We start from the raw sequence: 23,436 nt of genomic DNA on the forward strand, positions 1-23,436 counted from the left end.
CAGACACCAAACACAATGCGATAAATACATTTATCAATAATACAGTTTGAAAGGAAGCGCCTGTTTGTTAAGACAAAATGTTCTACTTGTGTAGGAATGATCTCTGATGATTGCTGCTTCTCCCCATACCTAATTCATTTAGCCCAAAAATGATTTATCATACACTCAAGATTCTGTTTTCTGTATTAAGTGATTGCTGTATGGTCTGTCCTTTCTTCTTCTGTCTTTTGTTCTTTCTTTCTGTGCTATGAACAAGTGTTTTGTGTGTAAAGTGCCATGCAAATACATAAATACATTGGATGGATGGATTTTATGTTTAGCTAAAACCACTTATTTTTTCCATCTTTAATCAGCAGCAACAGAAATTGTCAACTGTTTTGATAATCAATCATTTAACTGTGAGGATTTGCTGCTTTTCTGTATCATATGTGATAGTAATTTGAACATCTTCAATCGTTCTGGACGGTTGGTCAGACAAAACAAGCAATTTGAGGACGTTGCCTTGGGATGTAGGGGATTGTGATTCTGAAAAAAAAGGATTCTTCACTGTTTTCTGGTATTTAATTGCAAACAATGAATTTCCTAATCGAGAAAACAATCTGCAGAGTTGCGGCTCTGATTTTACATTTTCAGCAGCAACAGCAGTTTGAGAAATGAATGAATGAAAAATTAAGCAGCGTTAGAGTAGATATTCATCATCAGGAGCTATAACCATCATGCCTGAACAAGCATAGGAAAAAGCACTACATGATTCAGATACACAGATTCAGTTGTTTTCCTCATTAAATACTACATATGACGTCCTGGCTAACCCACTACATTTATTGCCATCTCTCATTCAGTACTTTTGGGGTTTTGAAAAACATTAAAGACATCAAGACATATAAGCATCTACAGCACTTGCAAAGACAGCAATTAATTAAAAGTTAAACAATCAACTCCATGAAAACAAGGCAGCGTAGTTTATTCCATATCCATTATATTCATAAGGATCTATATTAATGTAATTTTCAGCTGTAATCTGAAATCTACACATACATATTAAATAAACAACGTCTCTTTTTTATTATTAGAAAAGGTTAATGTGATTTTGTAGGAGGTTTTCCTGGAACAGAACCCTGAAGTGTCTCTATTATCTAGTATCTCTATTGCTAAATGGCATTATGCATGTCACCCGTGTGCATGGCCTTTCACCCTCTGTATCACAACCTCCTTCTCCTCACATTGGCCTCTGCGCTGATGTCCCAGCATTCCTGCGTTGTGGCTCAGGGCCAAAGTGCCTCTGCAGACAGATAGCAGACTATCTGCTGCTATGCTGTCACATTATTTTATCCAGCATCACTGATGCAAAGTAGGTTAAAGGCAGGCAGCGCCCGGTCAGCTGCAACATCTGTGCATATGCTGTTATACATCACACTTCCGCTCTAACAGACTCAGGCTTAAAGAGCGGCGGGGAGGGCGAGTTTGTGGGATTAGTGCCAGCTGGCCTTGGTGTGTATGGGCTCATGTGCAATTCTATCCGCACGTCTGTCTGTCTGTATGAGTGACCCAGGCTTTAATGCAGTGCATGTCATCGTCTACAGTTAGAGGGATTGGGAGCGGCGGGTTTCAGATTAGAGTCTGGATCCAGAAGAAGTTCCCCTTGCTTTCCTTCTTCTTTGCATGTCTCCCAGTGTGCTGCAGGGCCAACCAGAGTAACAGGGTTATCTTTTTTTAAAGCTCACCCACTTTAAAAGACATTAAAGCGGGTAAAGTCGCCAGTTTAAAGCCAGTAGATCTGGACAAATCCTCTCTCACTCATACGAGTCAGTGAAAACTGGGACCGCAGCCAGTGTTAAGTGAGCGTGGGATTTTCACTCTGAGCTCCATGTGCTCCAAGTACCTCGCTGCTTTTCCTGTGCAACTGGTATAAATGGATGGATACTGGTCTCAGGGAAGTCCTTGAATCAGTTCTGAAGGCCTGATAATTGATTTTTTTTTTTTATCTGTGTCTGTCCTTTCTAACAAATGGCTTAAACATGAAACTTAAGGTTGACGTAGGTGGTGCGTGCCAAAGCATCCCAGCATTAGTTTAAATGCCATCAAAGCCTCTAGTTTCAGTGGGTGGCCAGGGACAGTTGTTAGTTTTGGGTGTGAAGAGCAGCAGGGGATTTTCTCCTAAAAGTAGATTTTGAGGGATTTTGTTTTTAGGGGAGAATTACTAGAGCCCCTTGTTCTGTGGTGCACATGTTTAAACCCTTTGGACCCTCTCAACCCCACCGCTAAATACGCTGGATTTCTGAGCTTTTATATAGCAGATTTCTTTTAGAAGTCTCAGAGGTTAAAATGGGCTTCAAGTCTAGTTTTTTATTGAAATCAGTGTCTCACCAACTGCAGCTACCCCACCATTGGACAATCTGACCCTAGGAGTCAGGACTATTGTCTACAATGAAGCACTGACTCACGGCGTAATTGATTTTAATAGATTATCATTCAAGCGTGGCTATGTTTGGTTTGAGCCAATATGGAGGCAACAACCAGCCTTGACTCCCTCTGTGCTTGCTTAAGACACTAAACTAATTTCCTGAAAGACTCATAAAAGGTCACAGGGGGAACTGTTAATAATGTAATTGGTGGGCCACCTCTGTAGAGGAGACCCCCACCACTAAACGAGATTATCCACTGGAACAGAGCCATTTGGACTGGTTTTATAGTCCCCTCTGTTATCACATGTGGTTGGAAAGACATATATTCCAGTATATCCAGTAAAACAGATCTGGATTGGAGGATAATGGTGGTAGGATTTTATTAAAGGGAGCATCCTCTTCTTTTCATTAGATTAGATAATGACTCAAGATTGTAATCATGCACATTGTTGCAGCCAGTGGATATCTCCATTAGCTAATGCACAGCCTCAGGCAAATGGAAAACATGGAGCTGTGGCACAGTTCCTTCCTCTGAGCGACATATTCAGAAAGACGAAACAAGAATGCAAATATTAGAGCTGCAGCTAATGATTTTTTTCTGTCATTGAAGAATTATTTTCTCCACTATCATTAATGTTTAGGTCTACTAAATTCGATTAGCTTGTTTTGTCTAAACGACAGCTCAAAACCAAAAGGTATTCAGTTTATCATAGAAGACAAAACACATTTATACATTTGAGATGTATTTGTTTGAGTCTACAGCCATGCTAGCACTTGAGCTAAATGCTAACGTCAGTATTTTAACATGCTAACCTGCTGATGTTTAGCAGGCAATATTTATCATGCCAGTTTAGCATGAAAGCATTGTAAAATATGCTAATTAGCACTACACATGTAAACACACAGTACAGCTGAGGCTGATGGGAATTACAAACTTTTCTTTGGACCTGATGATCAGTGGTTCTCACCCTGGGCTCTGGTGTCTTCCAGGGGTACTTGAGAGTGTTCCAGACAGTCCCCAAAAAATATATTATAATTTCACTATTATTTAATTGACTAGAAGTTAGCCCAATGAGAGAATGTATAAGAAAGAGTTTTATGTTCATAGGTTTCACACTATTATGGGATAACTATCTTACTATCTTATCATGCGAGGATCTCTTAGACTACATCTTATCAAATACTGGTCTTTGGTCTGATGTGTATCAATTAGTGGGTCCTTGACATCAGAATGGTTGAGAATCAATGCTTTAGATGATGTTTCAACTCTGCAAAATATAGTTTGTGTGCAAACTCTTGTCTAACACCAATTAATGAATGAATTAATAATTCATGTGCTTAAACCTCAGGCCATTTAGTAACTGTGTGGTCCCTCGGCTTTATTAAAACTGGAACAGTGCAGTAGCAGTAACAACGTTTTGAAGTTTGAACTGTTGACCTCAAATTATGGTGTCTCCTCAGGCCAATCACTTTTTGTAGTAACCATCAAAACACAGGCAGTAATTGGATCAGCCCCCCAGGCTTTGTCAAAATGTGACTGTGTGGTTGTATCTGAGTCAAACATTTTGACATTTCATATTAATGCCCTCAGTAGCCCAACCAGTTAAAAGGGACAGTTCCACATTTTGGAAGAGTGGTATTAATCTTCTCATCTGATCAAGAAAACAAAAACGAGTGTTTCCCAGAAGGTCGAACTGATACTTAAAGTTTTAACTTTCCCCCAGGTTAACTTTTCCTGAGATGTCCTGTGGGACACATGGACAGTTAATTTAACCTTTATTATTATTATTTTTTTAATACAGGCTCCTCCCTAATTAAATATTAAATAATTAAAGGCAAGTACAAGATTAAAGAATTGTGTAAAACCGTGAAACTTTTTAAGAGCACTAATTGGACAGCCGCAGTCACAGTGCTCACATTTGTGTTGCATAAGTGCTGCGAGGTTGCTGTAGGTTAGCAACGCTAATTAACGTCTTTATTGTCATACTTTCACTCATTGTGCCTTTATATCCTCTCTCTTGTCTATTAAAAACATGGCCCCACAAAGGAATTCCCTCAGCTGTTTCTGCTGCTGTTTACCTGACCCTCATCACGGTGCTTCAGGATTAAACGACTAGGTTAGGAAGCGCTTTTTGTCTCACTGTTAACGTGCATACCATCTACAACAATACTTGGCTCCTCTGAACGCAACTCTTTTACAAGCTGTTGAATTAAAAGTGGGCTGAATGCTTCCTCTTGAGCCCAGTGACCTTGTTTTGTTTTAATTGGTGCTGCTTCTCACCTGCGAGGGAAAAGTGATTTTTTTTTTAATGATTTTTATATCTCTCCTTTAGCAAAATGTGGACACAAAGCTGTGGCTGTGATATTAGCGGTGCCATTTTCCTGTTGAGAGATTTGCGTTTTCTGCCTCTAAGCTGGCTTAATAAAGCAAGATTGCACAGGGTCTCTGTGCTTCAGAAAGGATGAAGAAAATTGAGAAAAAAAATGTGCGTGGGTGAGAATGAAACGGAGAGAGAGAGAAGAGGGATAAAAGATTGAAAAACAAGATTGAGGCATAAATACAAGAGTGGAGAACAGGGGGGAAGAAACAACGGACAGAAAGTGAATCATTTTCCCTTCTTGCTCATTTGTGCCTGGGGGCTCTGAAACCCTCACAGCCTGGGAATCAGGGTCTTAGGCCGTGTTAAATTACCAAATTCACTTTTAATGAAAGAAAACTTAATCTGGATTGGTTTTATTAATAGAATTCCCCCCTGAGCCAAGTGGAGAAGGAGGGTGGGGGCAAAACACTTTCAAATGGAATAATTAAGACCCTTCGCCTTCTCTCTTTGGCGAGTTAATTAAGACGAACATGCAGGCTCTTGATATGTGTTGTTCCAGCTGAACAAGGGGAAACAGTCAATGCAGCAGCCGCAGCAGCAGCAGCCCTGTCACTTCACTGTATGAGGGGGAGGATGATGAATCTTTTTCGATTTTCCATCTCTGGTGGTGAACTTCTTTAGAACTTGTGAGTACTAGATTTAGGATTTAGGGCTCACTTCACTCGCTTCACTTCTGTTTTCTCTCATCTGCGGTGAGCTGAGCGGGTATAATGAATGTGAGCTGTGTGCAAATGAGAGTTAAGGTGTGCTGTGTTTTCTCCATCGTGTGTTTCAGTTCCTGAGGATTTGTCCCTGGAGGAGAGGGATGAGCTGTCAAACATCCGACGCAGGAAGAGAGAGCTGCTCGATGATATTGAGGTTTGTGTTTGGACAAATGAGCATTATACCGTCTGTACAGTAGCTGAAGCCTCTGTTCATTAACAGTGCACTGTAACTATGGTGATAGTCTAGCTTTTTCTGATAAATGTCATGCACTGTATTGATAGCAGATCATTTTAATATGGACCTGGGAAAAATAATTATTAGGTATATAGTATATTCTTAATATTAACTTCTGAACTTTAGTCATCTCATCTTTTTTTGGCTATCTTCTGCAGCACTGTTGCTCTATTTGCATGCTGTAAGACATGCAAATTGACCTGCAGTACATCTTTGTACAGCAAATTTGCTCACAAAAAGTGATGAATTTTCCACCGTGTACACTGTATCCCATCTCATGCCGCACTTTATCCTGTTTTAATGCAAAGAAAGAAACCATGTGACATGTCTCACTCTTTCCCCCCAGAGGTTGAAGTTTGAGATAGCTGAGGTCATGACGGAGATCGAGCAGCTGACGTGTGTTGGAGAAAGGTAAGTCACTAAAGATGCTTTGTCATGCCATTTACTGCACCAGTGTAGTTTGTGCCTATGATGTTTACATGTCTAATGTATCTGCAATCAATCAATTATTAAGTATGTTAAGCGATTTGTGGCTTTAAAAAACAACCTTGGTTTGTACATCTCTACAATCTGTTGAAATCCAATACAACAGTTCTGCTATAAAATCAACCTTTATGAAACTTACAATGTTACATTTTTGATCCAGTCCAGTACAACCCACCATGCTAAAACATAGAGTTGAGTTAATACAAAAACTGAACATTATATTTAATGTTTTCAGGCAGAGCTGTTGCATTGCATTAGATTGTACAGGTGTACCTTATAAAGTGGCCCCTGAATGTATATCATGACTCTTTGTTTTTTAACTAGAAACATTATGACACCGAGGCAAAAAGCAATAACAGTCTTTAAATTGTTCTTGGGGTTGCATGGTAGCTCACCTAGTACAGTGCGCCCCATGTAGGCTCAGTCCTTAGCGCAGGTTCGATTCCAACCTGCAGCCCTTTGCTGTTTGTTGTCGCACCTCTTTCTTTCCCTTTACTGTCTAGTTTGTCTGTCTTGCTTCTCAAGTCACTTAAATCCCCAAATTCCCCCAAAAGATCCAGAACATGAACTCTAAAGCCCCAAATAACACTAATAGTCTTTCAGCCAAAAATAGCCAGCACCAGAATCATGGTTGACTAATTGCCTTTATCTAAACTGGGTTTGGGATTTGCATGTTAGGTGAGAGCAGTTGGACTACAAAGATGTTTCTTGTTTCCAATGACATAGGCTGAATAAGCTGGAAAAGGATGTGTTTGTATAGGTAAAACAGTGACTTATTACACCTATTGTTTGGCAAAATGTTAACAGCATTATTCTATACAATATAGTGAATCCAACAGCCTGGCCACACTGTATATTGTCCAACCGACAGCTGCGTAAAACCAATAGTGATAGTGTTCCTCGTCTGTCAATAAGGTCACGTCTGCTTTGTCCTCTCATCTGTCACTTTATCACCTGCATTACACACACATATATTTGTGGGGGGGTTGTTGAGTTTGTGTGAGCGCATATGTTTTTCAGATTAGACTCAAACATGTACACATATAATGGGTAGAACAGATGTGGGAGGAAATAATACTCTCTGTTGCTGCTATAAATAAAGTATATTGTCTGATATTCAGGTGCTGGACTGTCTGCTATTTTCAGAGTTGTTAAGGGTAAATAAGTGGAGCAACCTAATAAAATCTCTACATTCATGTTTCTGTGTTGCAGTAAAACAACCCAGAGAAATAAGCAGATTGCCATGGGCAGGAAGAAATTCAACATGGATCCAAAGAAGGTACTGCATGGTCTCATGTTTTCATCGTAACCCACCACAGCCTCCAGTATCGCTCTAGCCTTGAAAGGAGTGATTTCCAGAGCTGGTGTGAAGAGCGATCCATTCTCAGCTGTGAAACCCTGTCATTTTCCATCATCCCCCCTGAATTGAGACGAACAGCCACCCTGTTTTCTCCTCTTCCTCTCCAGGGAATACAGTTCCTGCTGGAGAACGACCTCCTTCAGCACACCCCCGAAGACATCGCACAGTTCCTCTACAAAGGCGAGGGCCTCAACAAGACTGTCATCGGAGACTACTTAGGCGAGAGGTGAGACAGAGCATTTATCACACTGCAGGAGAAAGTCCTCCTTACGTGAGATTCATGCCCCCTCTGTTATTAGAGAAGGAAATTACGGCCTGGATTTATTGATTAAAGAGGGAGAACACGATTGCCCCCCCCCCAACATGAATCTTTGAGTCAGTGTGGGTGTGCTGTCATATGTGGACTTATAACTGGTAGTAAAAGGGCCATGCAGCTGCTCACATCTCAGGCCAGACTGCTGGATAATGAAGAAGAAAGGAAGTCCTGCAGTTAGTGAGATGGATGGTGTTATCTGAAGGTGAGATTAGATAGTTAAACATAGTGTATGAGGCTAGGCGGGACAAAATACTATGAATCAAAAACCAGAAAAACAGAGCTGTGTGTGCACATCAAAGGTTTAGTGTCACAAATTGATCAGGCACAAAACCAGAACAGCTTTATTATGTCCAGCTTCATTTATCATTTGTCTGTATTTCATTTGAAATAACTAACTGAAAAAAAAAAATTATTTTACATTAAAAATGTTTCATTTAAGTATGTGCAACAGATATCCTGAGAAAGTCGTGAATTGTACTTTACATAATATACCGTAATTTAAAGGTATATTCAGCGCTATTTTTGCTTACACAGTATGTCCATTTTGCTTCTCATTATCCTCAGTTGATGAAACACAAAGCAATGATTCAACCTATAATCAGTTCAACTTGTAATCAGTCCTTACATTTGCTGCTCTGAACACTGTGTGATATTGTACCTTATCTTATATTTCTGCCAGCAGTAACAGTACTTTGTTTTATAGCCTTTTTTTGAGAGGGTAAAAAATCGGATCATGATAATTCGAGCAATCGTCTTTCTGTTTACATAAACAAATATTTTTAATACGGATCCCTACGGATAAGGTTTTATGTCCTGCATTTTTATCCGCTCTTATCTTAGCGATTACCATCTGTAATAAGTCAATATTGGGTGATCTGTTGATCTATTTATCAACCTAGCTATATACAGAAAATAATCTGGGTTTTGATACCTGCTGTGCCTGAAGAACATATTCTTTTTATCAACATAAAGTCTCAGAGCTGTACTCTTTGACTGACAGGTAATCTTTGAGATTTGTGGAGCGGAAACAACAACACTAATGACTGATTAGCACCACAAATGTCACAGGAGAAAATGTCATTGAGAAAATAAGAGGGGCAATGAATGAATCTGTGGGTCTGGCTGACAGAACTCCACACACTGACACAATTGAAGCCAATTCTGGTGTTTTGTGTTGGTCACAAACCAGCTGTTTTACCTGTGTGAAGCAAAGTTAAATGTAAATTTCCTGGCATGAAAAAGTTAAAAATGAGCTCTTGTTTGGCAAAAGTGAATATATTCTGTCACTTTTTTTATGCAGGGAATCATATCAACTCCAGTCTGTGATATTTTACCTGAGTAAGGGTAGTGATAGTGGATCGGCAGACAGATCAGCATTGTCAGAAACAATGAAACACACACACACACACACAAACACACACTGTGAATGAGGTTGACAGCTGGGGAGGGGGACTCTGGGGACTCCTCTTGTTGGCAATAGGCTTTATTCATGGTGGATCATCAAAGAGGCCACCTACCCAGTGGAAATCACACTAAACACAGGCTGAGGGTTTACGCTCAGTAATTATCACTAATTGAGCTTATGCAAAGAGCAGGAACCTATCATTACATGCTGAGCGGAGAGGAAGATGAAGAGAGGGGAAAACAGGAGGGAAACACAGAGAGGGAGTGGAAGAGAAAAATAGCTAGAAGCAGGATAGATAGTGGGAGTAGGGATGCGGGCTGAGTGGGTGACTGACTCTTAATTTATACTACCAGACCTTTTCTATTGTATTCTATCTATTTCTATTTCCTGTGTAATTCAACTTTGTTTAGCACATACAATACACTCACTGTTGTCACACTGAGACGCGTGTATATGCAATTTTGATTTATATTTTTTACAAACACTAGGCCACATTCAAGTGCCTTTTTAATAATTGTACCTATACCACCACTAACCTTATATGTAACCCTCATAGGATAGTATTCATTTTATTTGAATGCAGATGCCAGTATAGGGTACAGTACAGTCACAAACACACAGTGGAGAAGAAAAGCCCCCAAGTCATCATCCAAATAATCCAAGAATGTTATTGCAATCCAAGTTTGTTGCTTGTTTCATGTAAGCCAATGCTCTCTGTACTCTCCGCAACCTTTCCACTGCGTCTTTCCACAAAAAAAAAAACACACAGCGGTAAGTCTGAAAATTCCTGGTTTTCATTTGAACAATACACAAAACAAAGACCATACAGGATCAGGATCATGGACCCTGATGTACAACAAACATTGATCAGAGAAGCTGTAACCACAAGCCCGAGAGCAGCCGTTGACTTTTCCTCCAAAATTCTTCCGATGGCCAAACAAACCTCTGACAAAAAGGAGTCTGTGTGGTTTCGGTTTTAGCTGTTTTTCATCAGTCAAACGCACCGTTTCCCCCCCTCGGGGTGGAGAAATATTCGGCAGTGACCAGCTGTTTAAATTGCTTCCAGACTCTACGCTCAGCGCCCGGTATGAATAAGGGCACAAACATGACAGGAATGCTGAGAAACAGGAATTCAGGTTGAGAAATGCTTTCATGGAGGAAATATGTTTTTTTCCCCACCCTGTCTTCTGGGTTCACATTGTGTTCAGAGTTATCTTAAATCTTCTCTGAGGTGTTTTGTTATCTCTCAAATGATCTTCTTGTTCTTTGAAAAAAAAAAAAGAAAAAGGAATGTCTTATAGATAGATGATAGAATAATATTGGAAGTATTTTTCTCATCCTCCTTTTGTTCCACCAGGGATGACTTCAACATCAAGGTGCTTCAGGCTTTCGTGGAGCTGCACGAGTTTGCAGACCTTAACCTCGTCCAAGCACTACGGTCAGCAGAATGATTAATATTTATTAACCCAAATATTTAAAAAAATGATATGATATGATAATTACAACAGCTCCAACAATGTCCTGTGTAGACTCCATGTGGTATCAGAAATTAAATCCCCTTCCTCTCCCTTTAATTGTAGGCAGTTCTTGTGGAGTTTCCGTTTGCCAGGTGAAGCCCAGAAGATCGACCGTATGATGGAGGCCTTTGCCTCACGGTACTGCCAGTGCAACCCTGGAGTCTTCCAGTCAACAGGTCAGACACAAAGCAGACTACTGTCATGTAAACCAAGGGTTCCCAAAGTTACATACCCCAAAAAAGGCCTGTCAGATGAGCTCCACTGACACCCCCTGTCATGTTCGATTTAAATTTTAAACTCAGTGTTATTTAACAGTATTAATTATTTAAAAGTGGATTTTGTATTATATATATAAGTGGTTATTTTTCTCATGTAATTGAACAGTCAGCATTTAGGTCAGTTTGGTCAAATTTCCAATATTTTAACTAACTGTTTCCACTTTGTATCTATTATCAGCTATTACAACTATTAATCCGTTTGGTTTAGCTGTTCCATTTCCATGAATATCGCTATCTATATTTACCTCTTACCTCTTTTAGCTAACTGTTAATTACTTATGGCTGTATATTTAAACCATTTATCTACTGCTTTTTAGCTAACTTTTTTAGTTTTTACCATAGAGTGAATTTTTTACAAATTAATTGAATTTATGAATCTTTCCACGTACCCTTTGGGAACTGCAAAAGTACCCCCTGGGATAAGTACCTCTGGTTGAATAGTAAGTAGTCAAGATGTCTGACCAAAGTGTCAAATCCAATATTTTGGACAAAGTCAATGCAGTGACGGGCAGTCTAGGCTAATGTGCCAACAGAAGTACAGCCCGAGGGTGCATTGAGTGATGACCTGTTTTTTTATGCATTTCAATCATTAAGCCATAAGAGTTACTGTAACTAAAGCTCAATGAGGATTAAACAGATTACAGTAACTGCAATTCACTGCTGCAGATGAGTTCAGAGTAAACAACCAGCAACAAACAAGGGACATCCATTATTTAGGAAGACTTATTCTGGCTGAGTGATACATGGACTTGTGATAAACAAAGCCTACAACTACAACAGTCAGTAAATAATTAAAGACATTGTAGAGCAACCCATTGTGTACAAGATTGTTCAGGGTGCCTGTGGTCCCATGGAGGAAACAGTCTTTTAGTTTTGTCAACTTGGGCATGGTTTTGGCAAATTCAAATTGATCCAATTTTTTTGACTTTTTAGATATATCAGGTGGGAGACAGTGCCAGTATGCAGGATAAATGCCTCAGAAAAAGCTTTGTTTCATATACTGATTTTGGCATGGTCACCGTTCAATCCTTTATACTTGCATAGTGTATTCAGTTATAACCCTGTCAAACATTTTGATGGAATATTTTTTCAGTGGCCCCATAAAGTCTCGTGCACAATTTCAGCATAGGCAGGCATGCATGTTTGTGTTTGCGAAAGTTGTGGGCGCAGGGCAGAACAGCAGCTTAGAACCATGTGTGTAGGCAGTAACCGCACACAGAGCCTATAAAAACAAAATGATCCAGGATCTTTAATTACCAGGGGAATGAGCCGTTTCTCTCAGTGCTTCATCATACTTATCCCAGATACCAGCACCTCTTGCCTTGTAGTAGCACTGTGTGCAAAGCTCCTCTATTTTTTATGGAGAATGCGTGTTAGCAGACAATAGGCATCGCAGGACAGCCAGGACTAAAGTGTGTCAGTGAGAGGAGACAGACAGAGGGGAATGAATGATTCATTTACAGGCAGCCACTGGCCCGTGAGTGTCTGAACATTAACACACAGTAGAGACACTAAAGCCCTGCCCCCCCTTACTTTCTCTCTCACTCATACCTCACACTGATTTTTTTTGTTGCAGCACACATTCAAAATGATTATTAAAAAGAACTTGGCTTGCTCGGTATTAAAGCTGATGCACTAGTGAAATAGAGAGAGATTAAACCACACTATTTTCCCTGTGTCTGTATCTTTCTCAGCTATTGTCAAAATGCCTTTAAATTAAATACAAAAAACTCACTTCCCAGTCCTCTTTGATACATATAATAGCATTATTCCAAACAGTTAATGTGCAATAAGAAATCCATCATGTCCATCATAGAAAATTAAAAATAAAAGGAAAATAAGAACTGGTAATAACATGCAGTCCGTGATTATAACTGCACACATATAGATATTCAAATACGGATATGAATGTGTAAATACCATGTATAAATGGGGTCTCTATACGCTTTTGAAACCCATTTGATTCCTTTTGTGTTGCTCTCAGATACCTGCTACGTGCTGTCATTCGCTATCATCATGCTGAACACCAGCCTACATAATCCCAACGTCAGAGACAAGCCCCCTGTGGAGCGCTTTATCTCCATGAACAGAGGCATCAATGAAGGAGGAGATCTGCCAGAGGAGCTTCTCAGGGTGAGGTTTCACTGTGATTTGCGTGTTTGTGTGTGTGATGATTGATCTCTGTGACCGCTCTGTCACACCTACACCATACGGATGAGGCATTTCCTCCACTGTTTCCCTTTTTGATTAATAGTTTTCCTCCTCTGCCTGCAGAACCTTTACGACAGCATCAAAAATGAGCCCTTCAAAATCCCAGAGGATGATGGGAATGATCTGACGCACACATTCTTCAACCCCGACAGAGAAGGCTGGCTCTTGAAGCTCGGTATGTGCATTTACAGCCACAAAAGTAACCTTGGTTATGTTGATTTATGTTAGCAGAGCCTGGACATCAGTTTGATGAGCAGTGTCCTTTATTTCCCTGATGATAAGTGTTTGTGTTGTTTGTTTGTTTGTTTATAACGGGCTTTCAGGCGGCCCATGTTGGAGGTGGACAGCTCTTGGGCAACAACAGCTGAAAATAGATGATTGTATTTTGTCCATTTCAGAAGAATTAAACATTAAAAGTACCTGTTAGTGCCAGTATGCTACATTTCACTAACAGGAAATGATGCAAGGTATATGATGGCAGATGTCATGAGCTGATGCTAACACCAATTTCACCAAAACATTTGGCTTTTAAACTTTTTTTAAGGGCCCAGTAACACCAGAGTTGGTAATATTATATGAAATATTTTAATTTTAATGTTGCGATAAATCGATTTGTTCCCCAAGTGAATTTTATATAACTCTGTTCTGTCTGAATTGCTTAATAAAAGAAATGTGGCATGGTTTTCAATCAGTCATGAGACAGGAATTAGTGAAGGAGACTGAGTGAAGTCCCAGAGCGTGCAGCACCACTTGATTTGTGATCATGTGCAATGTGCGCTCTGCCACCTGTCTGACTAGGTGCTAATTGTAACAGTCTTTTGATTTAATTACCTGTTCTTGGTGATTCAAGTTAGCACCGTCATTATGAGTACGTTAGCATGCCGATGTGAACATTTAGCTCAAAGCACTGCTGTGCCTAAGTATATCCTCACAGAGCTGAGAGCTGATAGCATGGCTGTAGACTCTTGGCTTGTTTTTAGCTGTGAGCCCTTTCCACTAACACTGGGAGAGAAACAGTGCATCAACACATCTCTCTGTGCTAATTTTCCCAGTGTGGAAACACTACACTCAGGCCCCTGCTGGCTTATTAGCTGGCTACAAAAGTTGTTCACGTTAAGAGGGTTGACTCTTCTAAAGAAAAGGTAATAGTGGTTACTAAGTTGCATATGGTAAAATGTGGAAAATCTCTGCCTCACCAGACTTGTAATATTAGTGGCCACATTAAATAGCACTACCAAACACATGTCATTTAGCTCATGATTTCGGCACATACAGCCCCATTGTTGGCCCAAAACTGTTCACCTCCATGATGGTGCTAGACAGGTTTCTAGGAAATCTGCAAATTGTCTTATCTCTCTCCATCCTTCATCTCGTGACCTCTCCTCTTTGTTTTATCTCGTATTGTCTCTCCTCTCCTTCCTCTCCTTTCACTTAGAGCATGCTCCTTTCAACTTCTCTCTTTCCGTCTCTCTGGCATGGTGATTTTTGTGCTCGCTGTGTCTTTCAAAATCCTTCTGTGTTTTTTGTTCCTTCACTCCCTCTCTCTAACCTTTCACCCTTTCACTTTTTTGTTCTGTTCTTTCATTCTGTTCTTTGATGGCTGTTCCTTCTTAAATCTCTGTATTAGGAGGTAGGTAACACTCCTTCCTCTATCCTCCCGGTTCATCACAGTGCTCACTCACTGGCATTGGCTGCCATGAACTCCTTAGCACACCGGGCCCCTGAACATGCTAGCCGCCTCATTATATATGGCTTATTGAGTTGTTATTGGTCAAATAAGAACAGCATTTTGAGGTGATGGGTTATCTCATTCAAAGGAAAGGGTGATTTGGAGGTCAGTGATCTCTCATACTGCATGGGGATTGGCTGCATTCCTCTTGTGGCTCTGGAGGAGGCTGGATGACGCACAGGGCTCGTCTCAGTTGGTGCACACATGGAGCACTATTAATCTTTGCATGAAAAATAACTGTTCACATCATCAAACCAGTGCCATTTGCCACATCTTTTAGTATCACTGATTAGTCACTGCCTCAGTGCTTGGAAATTTTCTTCCAAGTAACGCTGACGTTCATTGCTCTGACACGAATGATGTTTGCTTCATTGTAGATGACCTGGCAACCAAACAGGGTTCAGCTGAGGTCACTTCCTGCTCTGTACCTTTAGAGACCGCCCTGTGCATCACACAGCTCCTGTGTAGCTATCTGCCAGAACATGCAGTCATGCTCGAGCTTAGTGAATGGGCTGCTTGAGTCTGCGCTGTGGGAATGCGTACCTACCGCTGCGTGGCTGGTCATGCGGTAAAATAAAGGAGACCCTCACCTATTTTATTTCTTCTCCCTCTGTTGCTGTACTACAGGCCTCAGTACCCTTCACTGCTGCTTCTTTCTCTTCTTATACAGATCTCCCTCTCTTTTGCTCTCTATCCCACCAGCTGCACTTGCCACATCATTTTAGGTCCAATTTTTCCCATCAGTGAATTCCACGCTAATTTTAGCTCCATCAAAGGAGTCCATGCTTAATGAGAGAAGATTGAGCCCTTTGCTGGTCCGTCAGGTAGTTGATTATGACATACTGCTGCACTGCTATGGCTGTGAAGCTCCATAAGCTCTCATTACACTACTCTATTAACCAGGACTGAGCCTGCTGCTATGCCCGAATCCATACTCATTACAGTGTATTTCAGTACGCCTACTATCTGCAGAAGGGTCTCAAACACAACACCTCTGCTGGTCCTCTGTTCAGTCTGACATACAATCTAATCAATATTTAATCTGGATCTATGATCAGTCAGTGTGCAGTATTGTAGCTGTTCTGCATCTGACTTCAAATGTATCCAACAAATAACCTTTTAACTAAATATTAATCATGGGAAACATTTGATCCCACTCAGTAATATACATTGTGAAAACTGGGTAATGTGTGTTAAAGATGAATAAGTCCAAGTACATGCTTGCTGTATTTTGTGCTTGTCAACATTTCCAGATTTAAAAAAGACTTTTAACTGCCACACAATTTTGAACATTCTCACATTTATTTGCGCTTCTTCTCTGCAGTGTCCTTAAACAAATGAATGATAAATCTGCATTAGACACATGCAAACATGGAGGGTCCTGAAACTGATAACAACTGTCAGGTTTTGAGGATTAAATTAAACATTTGGCTATGGGGAATAAACGGCTGCCATATGGTTTCACTGTAGCAGAGTAAAACATATTTTGTATTTACATGCTCCTTCCATTTTAGTGAGTAAAATGCAGCGGATGCATCTGAAAGTAAACATTGCTCATACATAATGTAGATGTTGGATTTTACTCTAGCTAGCAGTATATAAAAATCTGGGTCAAGTGAACATTACATATTGATTACATCAGTAACGGCTGCTTTGTACTCTGTAAAGTCAGCAAACATGTTATTATGGTGCACATATTGCAGACTGTACATTGACATCAGCCACATTATGTTCTTTTGATTACATAGGTAAATTACTCATTGCATCACTGATGGTGTAATTAGCAGAAAATCCAATAATCCTATTAATCTACTTTTATCTGATGATGGAGGCAGATGGAGAGATTGTGTCTCTTATAAGGAGAGATCCTTATATTATTCCTACATTCAGATATTTCATTGTACTCACTCCTGCTTTAGTTGTCACACGTATGTGGTGTGTTTTCACAAGCCACCTGCGGAGCCCCAAGGCATCAATCTTTTCAAACTGGGAGGGGGTGCTGGAGGGGAGTACCCCCCCTCTGATTGAGTCTAATAATGCAGAGAGCTGATGATCAGAACCAGATGTGGCACGTGGGGCTGAGGTCTCCTGCAGGTTAGCGTCTACATACACAAACACTGTCACCTCTTAAGTTCGAACTCAGAAATGTTGTGTGTTTCTCTCTGCAGGCGGCAGGGTGAAGACGTGGAAGAGACGGTGGTTCATTCTGACCGACAACTGCCTCTATTACTTTGAATACACAACAGTAAGTCGGCAGATTGATGTGTGCTCGCGTGTGTCAGATTGGACTGTATAATACACACATGACAGCTGTTTTTTAAACTCAATCTGGGTTCTTCTGTTGTTTACCAGAAAGCATATTACACAAATATTTATCTTTTTGCAGATTATTGACTCATTGAATAGAGGGAAAAGACAAGTCCGGCTTTATAGTAAATTTGCTTATTTGCAAAACACTTTGAGTGTTAGATGAGAAGATTGATACAACTCTCAAATTTGTACTCTGCCTGAAGACTTAGCTTAGCTTAGCACGAAGACTGGAAACAGGGGGAAACAGCTAGCTTGGCTGTGTTGGAAGCTAAAGAAATATACTTAACAGAACCTCAAAAGTTTACTTCTTAACATGCTATATATTATTTGTGTAATCACACGACACAGTAGGGGTTTCAATCTTCTCATCTTACTGGGCAAGAAAGGATCATATTTCCCAAAATGTCAAAATATTCATTTAAGAATCTCAATAAATATTGCTTTACATTTTAAAATATGTATTCCAATATTGGTAGCCGCGCTAAGTGTGTGAAATACCCGATGATTAAATATATATAGCTTAGTATAGATAAATGAAGTGCGACAGGCTTTTTAAGTAAAGTGGAAACATAAAAAATACATGTAATCTGTGTCTCCCTCTCACACACACACACACTGAGTTAATGACAGAGGTCTTTGCCTTCCAGCTCTGCCTCTTTAACAGATGCAGCCCCTTTGACCTAAATGAACCTCACTCCAGCAATTAACATGAGGCATCATGGGAAACATCTGCAAAGTCTACGGCACACATCTGGCCCCGCTAAGCCGCAAGCCAAGTGCCTCCCCCAACCTGCTGCCTGTCACCCCAGCATCCCCATTTCTGAGAACATCCCCCCTAAAACACACACACGCACACACACCAATCCATCAGTGCACACAAATGCACACTGCAGTGGCACACACACACTAAGAAAGGCACACACACAACCAGCTGTAAGCAGCTGTCCCAGGGCATACCCCCCCTCACTGTGCCCCCTCATTAGTAGGAAGATGACAAGCAGGACATGGGGCTGTTCTCCAAGGTCCCCCCAACACACTCACACACACACACACACACCACACCCCTCACATCTGGCCCTGCAGACAGAATACCAGTCGCTGGAGGATGGAGGGTATAGGGTTACGTCTCCCTCGGGTGCTGTCCCCTACGTGACCAGGATGAATAAAAACCTCCAGTGTGCTTTTATCACCACCTTGATTTTTACTTTGAGTCCGTCAGGATCAATTTGTAAAGATAATAGTTATAAAACTTCACGGCAGTGGAATTTAAAGGTGCTGCATGTTGCATCAAAAAATTTTACTGCGTCAACTTTGTTACATTAGCATTAACATTTTGACCTGATGATGCCACTAGATGAAAAGTTTTCCTTTAGGGGACCTCTGATATCTGTAGAAAATGTCTAAGAGAAGTCAAAGACTGATGGAGAAAACATTTCCAATATGTTCATTCGTTTCCATGTAGAGGAAGATCTTTCAATGATGAAGCAAATGTCTCGTAGGTGAAAGGGTTTATGGGAGATGCGTGCGAGAGGGTGCACTAGCAATAATAAGAGGTCAAAGTCAAATTCAGTCAGATTCTTCAAAGACTGGAGACGGAGTGACTTCATCTGGGCTGGATCCTTTCTTCATTATGTGTCATTGAGCCCTCATTAGACACTGATTTACTTGATGCTGATTGTTGTGTGTGTTTTCAGGATAAAGAGCCTCGTGGGATTATTCCTCTGGAGAACCTTAGTATCAGAGAGGTGGACGAGCCCAGGAAACCTGTAAGGAGCAACTCCGGACACCGTCTTGTCCTTTTAAATTCATATTCATCCTTTTCAAATTCAGACGGAGAACGTAAACTTTGTCAAAACAAAAAATACAACTTATCGCTTACTGCTGCCTCCTGATGTCTCCCCAGAACTGCTTTGAGCTCTACAACCCCAACCACAAAGGTCAGGTGATCAAGGCCTGCAAGACAGAGGCAGACGGGCGGGTTGTCGAGGGCAACCACGTAGTGTACAGGATATCGGCCCCCACGCCGGAGGAGAAGGAGGAGTGGATCAAATCCATCAAGTAAGAGATGTCGTGTTAGTGTGGATCCATTTACACTGAGAGGGCACTTAGCCAACACCGGGCTGCTCCCATGTGGCACTTTCTCATGTCTGACCTTGACTGTGAGACCCTAACACACACACACACACACACATCATACACACACAGAGCTGTGAGCTTAATCAGAAATGTGCAGACCAGCACAAATACACACACACGCTGGTGACTAAACATGACTGCGTTTCTCACACTTCCACACAGATAACACTCAGAGGTGATTTCTGCTCTGCTGGATAAGCTCACTTCCCTTTGATTAGGGCTCAGCAAGCAAAGAAAAACACACACATATGCACACACACACTTACACACACACACCTACTCAGGCACTATGGCCCTGCTGCGCTCCTAGAAGTGTTATGCTGGCCTTTACACCTGATCTGTCATATCCAAATGCTGCTTTGTTAACCGGGAAGGAGAGTGGAGGTGCAGCAGTGAATTGGACCCAGTGGGTAATGGATCAGCTCCCTGGTTATCATCCACTCAGCTGCAGCTTCACAGGCAAATATGATCAATATCACAGCAGAAATCATATTACACGACCCTTCCATGCTCTAATGATACTAAAAACCCACTTAGCATTGACATGTGTGTATCCATTAATGAAAGTGATGGGTTTTTCAGCTAAGTTACTGGAAATCTTGTTCGCTGAGGCTGCTTCATGTACAGTTGAGGCGATGTCTTGGTTTGGGAGATTGACCTTCAGATGACACATTGTCTGGATTTCACACTCCTGTTGCAGGCCTTAAAAGTGCTTTTAGTGCAAAAGCAGGAGTGTGAACCAGGGGTGTTTAAGTCCACTTGCACATCGTAATGTAAAGTCTCTTTCGGTCACTTTTGGAATAGTGAAGATCACAAATTGGACTCAGCAGGGCAGAACTGTGCTGCTTCCAACACTCTCTCACTTGACTCAGCTGCTGGGGCGGCAGACTGTCCTGTGGTCAACAGATTCACACACGCACACACAGTATGTCCACACTGTTCACCTGACTCATCTGCAAGGATGGAAACTGCTCTTGTGGTAGCTGTTCTGTACACATACACACGTACGAGACCGCTGGTCTCAGCATGACGATTGTTCTGCTGCTGGGAAAGCTGCGGTTACTCAGCGTAATTCCCATCCTCAGTGAGGTTATGAAGCTTTGATTTTCCTATAAGGAGCAGGGAAGGACGTGGAACTGCACTAACACACACCACAACAACTTAAAGCAGCTTTAAAGCAGCAGTAGGTTCATTTTATAAAAAGCTTTTGTCGTATGACAGTAGTACATGGGACAGAGTTCCTCTGGCTCATTCTAGTGCTTATAATGGCATTTGCATGCCTGAACTAAAATAACCAATTAGAGCCAAGAAAGATAGTTGATCATTATGTCTCATTCCCTTGTTGTCAAATACTAACATTTTGGGCCGCTGAGAATTGTCACAGATTATCTGTCTTGTACTACTGTCAGGATAAAGTGAATGTTTCAGCAAATATGCAAAAAGTTATTTTTAGCCAGTCCCTCAGGACTAAAAGAGAATGAATATTGGGAGTTAAATTCATCAAATGGCCACAAACACAACTACAAATGAATGATAATGTTGCTTCCGGTCTGCTGGGTGTGGAAATACGCAACTAGTTGACAACATTTTTGTTGCATTACTGGGTTCATTTTTTGGTGTGGTGAGTTGTTGTTGTTTTCTGTGGATAACATACATAATGCGATGTTGAGATATTTACAGCGAGTCGAGTTTGATCGAAGGTTTCTGAGGTGTAACAAATCACTGTAAATGTCAAGTTTCGGTGTTGATCACTCAAAATCAAAGCAAATCTTTGGAGATCCCCCAGAATGCAGTGCAGACACAAATGTGAGATATTTTGAGTTAGATGCACTGACTGTATAAAGACAAGACAGATTAAGGTCAAGTTAGTACACTGAGAAATTACTGGACCTCATCCCAAAACAGTCCTACAGTGCTCTAAACATTGCATAATGATCACGTGTTTTAGTGTTTTTCTTCCCTCTGTAACATTTATGAGCCTTTTTTTTTCTTTCAGTGTATGTAGCACTGACATGAACCGTTGCAAACAGTCGATAAGTGATCTGTTCCTTCCTGCCCTCTCTCTCCACAGAGCAAGCATCAGCAGGGATCCTTTCTACGACATGCTGGCCACCAGGAAGCGGAGGATAGCCAATAAGAAATGATAACCGCCCACCATCAGCCACACCTGCATCACCAACATGTCTGTGACCAGCAGAGTCCTCCTGTGTGTGTGTGTGTGTGTGTGTGTGTGTGTGTGAGTGTCGTTACGGGGGACATGAAGGCCTCCCTTTTGTTCTTTCAGGGCTGGAGGACGAGCAGCAGACACAGGTGGATCAAGTTCATTTCCACCTGAAGAATATCTGCGCCTCAATTCTTGGTTGATGTGAGAATGTGACGGTTTTATTTAATCCGGCGCTGACTTTGAACACTGATGTGCCATTTGGGTGAGACTTTATGGAGAAGCTGGATGATAATAAATGAAGAAAAGGATAAGGACAACCGTTTTCTAGAGCAACAGCCATGAGGAGTCTTTTGCCAAGCGTGGCTGTGATGAGATCGCCCTCTGCTGGACACACACGGAATTAAATGTACTGTACTGCACTAACGCAGCGTGAGGATTTGAAACCTGAACATCCATCCTTGTAATATGGTACCCAGACCAGCTCGCCTGGTTGGTTTTCTGCCAGGACTCCCAGATGGCAGTCGACATTTTACTATCTTCACCTCACATGACCTTCGACAACTGCCAACACTAACAATGTTTTGTAGTATCCCGTAACTACAGGAAGCCTCTCAAGCTTTTAAATCAGCTGGTCTGATTGTTAGCCCTCAAGTGACTGTATCTGTATATGCAAACACACTGATTTATTCTAATAGGAAGAAACTGAGGCTCATATACTTTTTCATTTACAGTACGCTCCCTCTTTAAAGGCGAAGAAACTGATGCAGGTTGAGGAATAATACTTAACATATATTGAGTGTAATGACCCTTTTACGTGGCCACAATTATAAACTGTCATTTCATGTCATTTCATGTATTGAAGATCCACCTCTGTGATCAAGTTCATTTCTTTTGTATTTATTTTCTTAATTTGTTTAACAAAAGAGGCAGCCCCCCAATTTACATTATGCATGTATAGTATATAATGTACATACTGTTTTTTTTTCCTTTGTTGTGTTTATGTAGCATGTAAATCATAACGGCCGTAGCCTATACCCGTTCACCTTTTTAGTTCAAGAGCTAACAGTTTACAATAGTGGAAGAGGGACTCTGTGCAGCTCTTTACAGAGCAGTGAAACCTCCTCACACTGTTATTACTGAAGATCAGATAATACATGTTATTATGAAAGAAAAACTCACTATTCTGAGTTTGACAAGAGAGTATAGGACACAAGCGGGTTCAAAATACCCTTGAATACCGTGTGAATGCTGACTGGAATCCGAGGACTGTTTTTCCCAAACAGATCAAGCCAACCTGCAGCCTAATCTTTCATTACTGGATGTTTGAGTTTAAACATGGCTTGATGTGAGTTTGGGAAAACTGCCCCTGCATACTTTGAATAAAAATACATGCTGATCAGAAAAACAAGTTTTTGTGTGCATGTGAATTCAGTGAGATGGGCTCGACTTGCTAAGCTTACCAGGTCTTTGGTTATTTCAAACATGGAAACAGTGTTGTGAGTAAAATGTAGAGTCAGCTGAGCCATCCCGCTGACTGAAATTGCTAGAAAAGTGTGTGTATTTAACAAAACCTGAATACAGAAGAGTGCTATCCGTTTTCATCCTCACTTATATGTATCTACATCATAATTTGACTGCTGTGGAAAGTTTGTTTAACAAGAGGCTCGAATACAATCGGTCTATTCCTAGTATATAATACAAAGGCAGACAAGAGCTTTTCAAAAATCCCTGGCAACTCGTCAGTCATTTCAATCAGCATTTTTCATTCATTTCAATGCAGCTTGTAAACAAAGTCAAAG

General features: G+C 40.9%; 1 protein-coding gene across 1 annotated transcript in view; it reads left to right on the forward strand.

The window, feature by feature from the left end:
- Nucleotides 1-23,231, forward strand: part of LOC118329816 (cytohesin-3) — a 31,941-nt gene extending 8,710 nt beyond the window's left edge. Inside the window, exons 2-13 of the mRNA XM_035664136.1 lie at nt 5,562-5,644; nt 6,072-6,136; nt 7,424-7,490; nt 7,679-7,797; nt 10,650-10,730; nt 10,873-10,985; nt 13,072-13,220; nt 13,362-13,473; nt 17,196-17,272; nt 19,032-19,103; nt 19,241-19,395; nt 21,545-23,231. Of these exons, the coding sequence (XP_035520029.1) occupies nt 5,562-5,644; nt 6,072-6,136; nt 7,424-7,490; nt 7,679-7,797; nt 10,650-10,730; nt 10,873-10,985; nt 13,072-13,220; nt 13,362-13,473; nt 17,196-17,272; nt 19,032-19,103; nt 19,241-19,395; nt 21,545-21,617 (1,166 nt within the window). The 3' untranslated portion in view covers nt 21,618-23,231. The remainder of the gene's footprint in view (nt 1-5,561; nt 5,645-6,071; nt 6,137-7,423; nt 7,491-7,678; nt 7,798-10,649; nt 10,731-10,872; nt 10,986-13,071; nt 13,221-13,361; nt 13,474-17,195; nt 17,273-19,031; nt 19,104-19,240; nt 19,396-21,544) is intronic.
- Nucleotides 23,232-23,436: the final 205 nt, after the last annotated feature.

Source organism: Morone saxatilis, unplaced genomic scaffold, assembly GCF_004916995.1.
Source record: "Morone saxatilis isolate NCDOM2014 unplaced genomic scaffold, NCSU_SB_2.0 Contig1, whole genome shotgun sequence".
Lineage (NCBI taxonomy): Eukaryota > Metazoa > Chordata > Actinopteri > Moronidae > Morone > Morone saxatilis.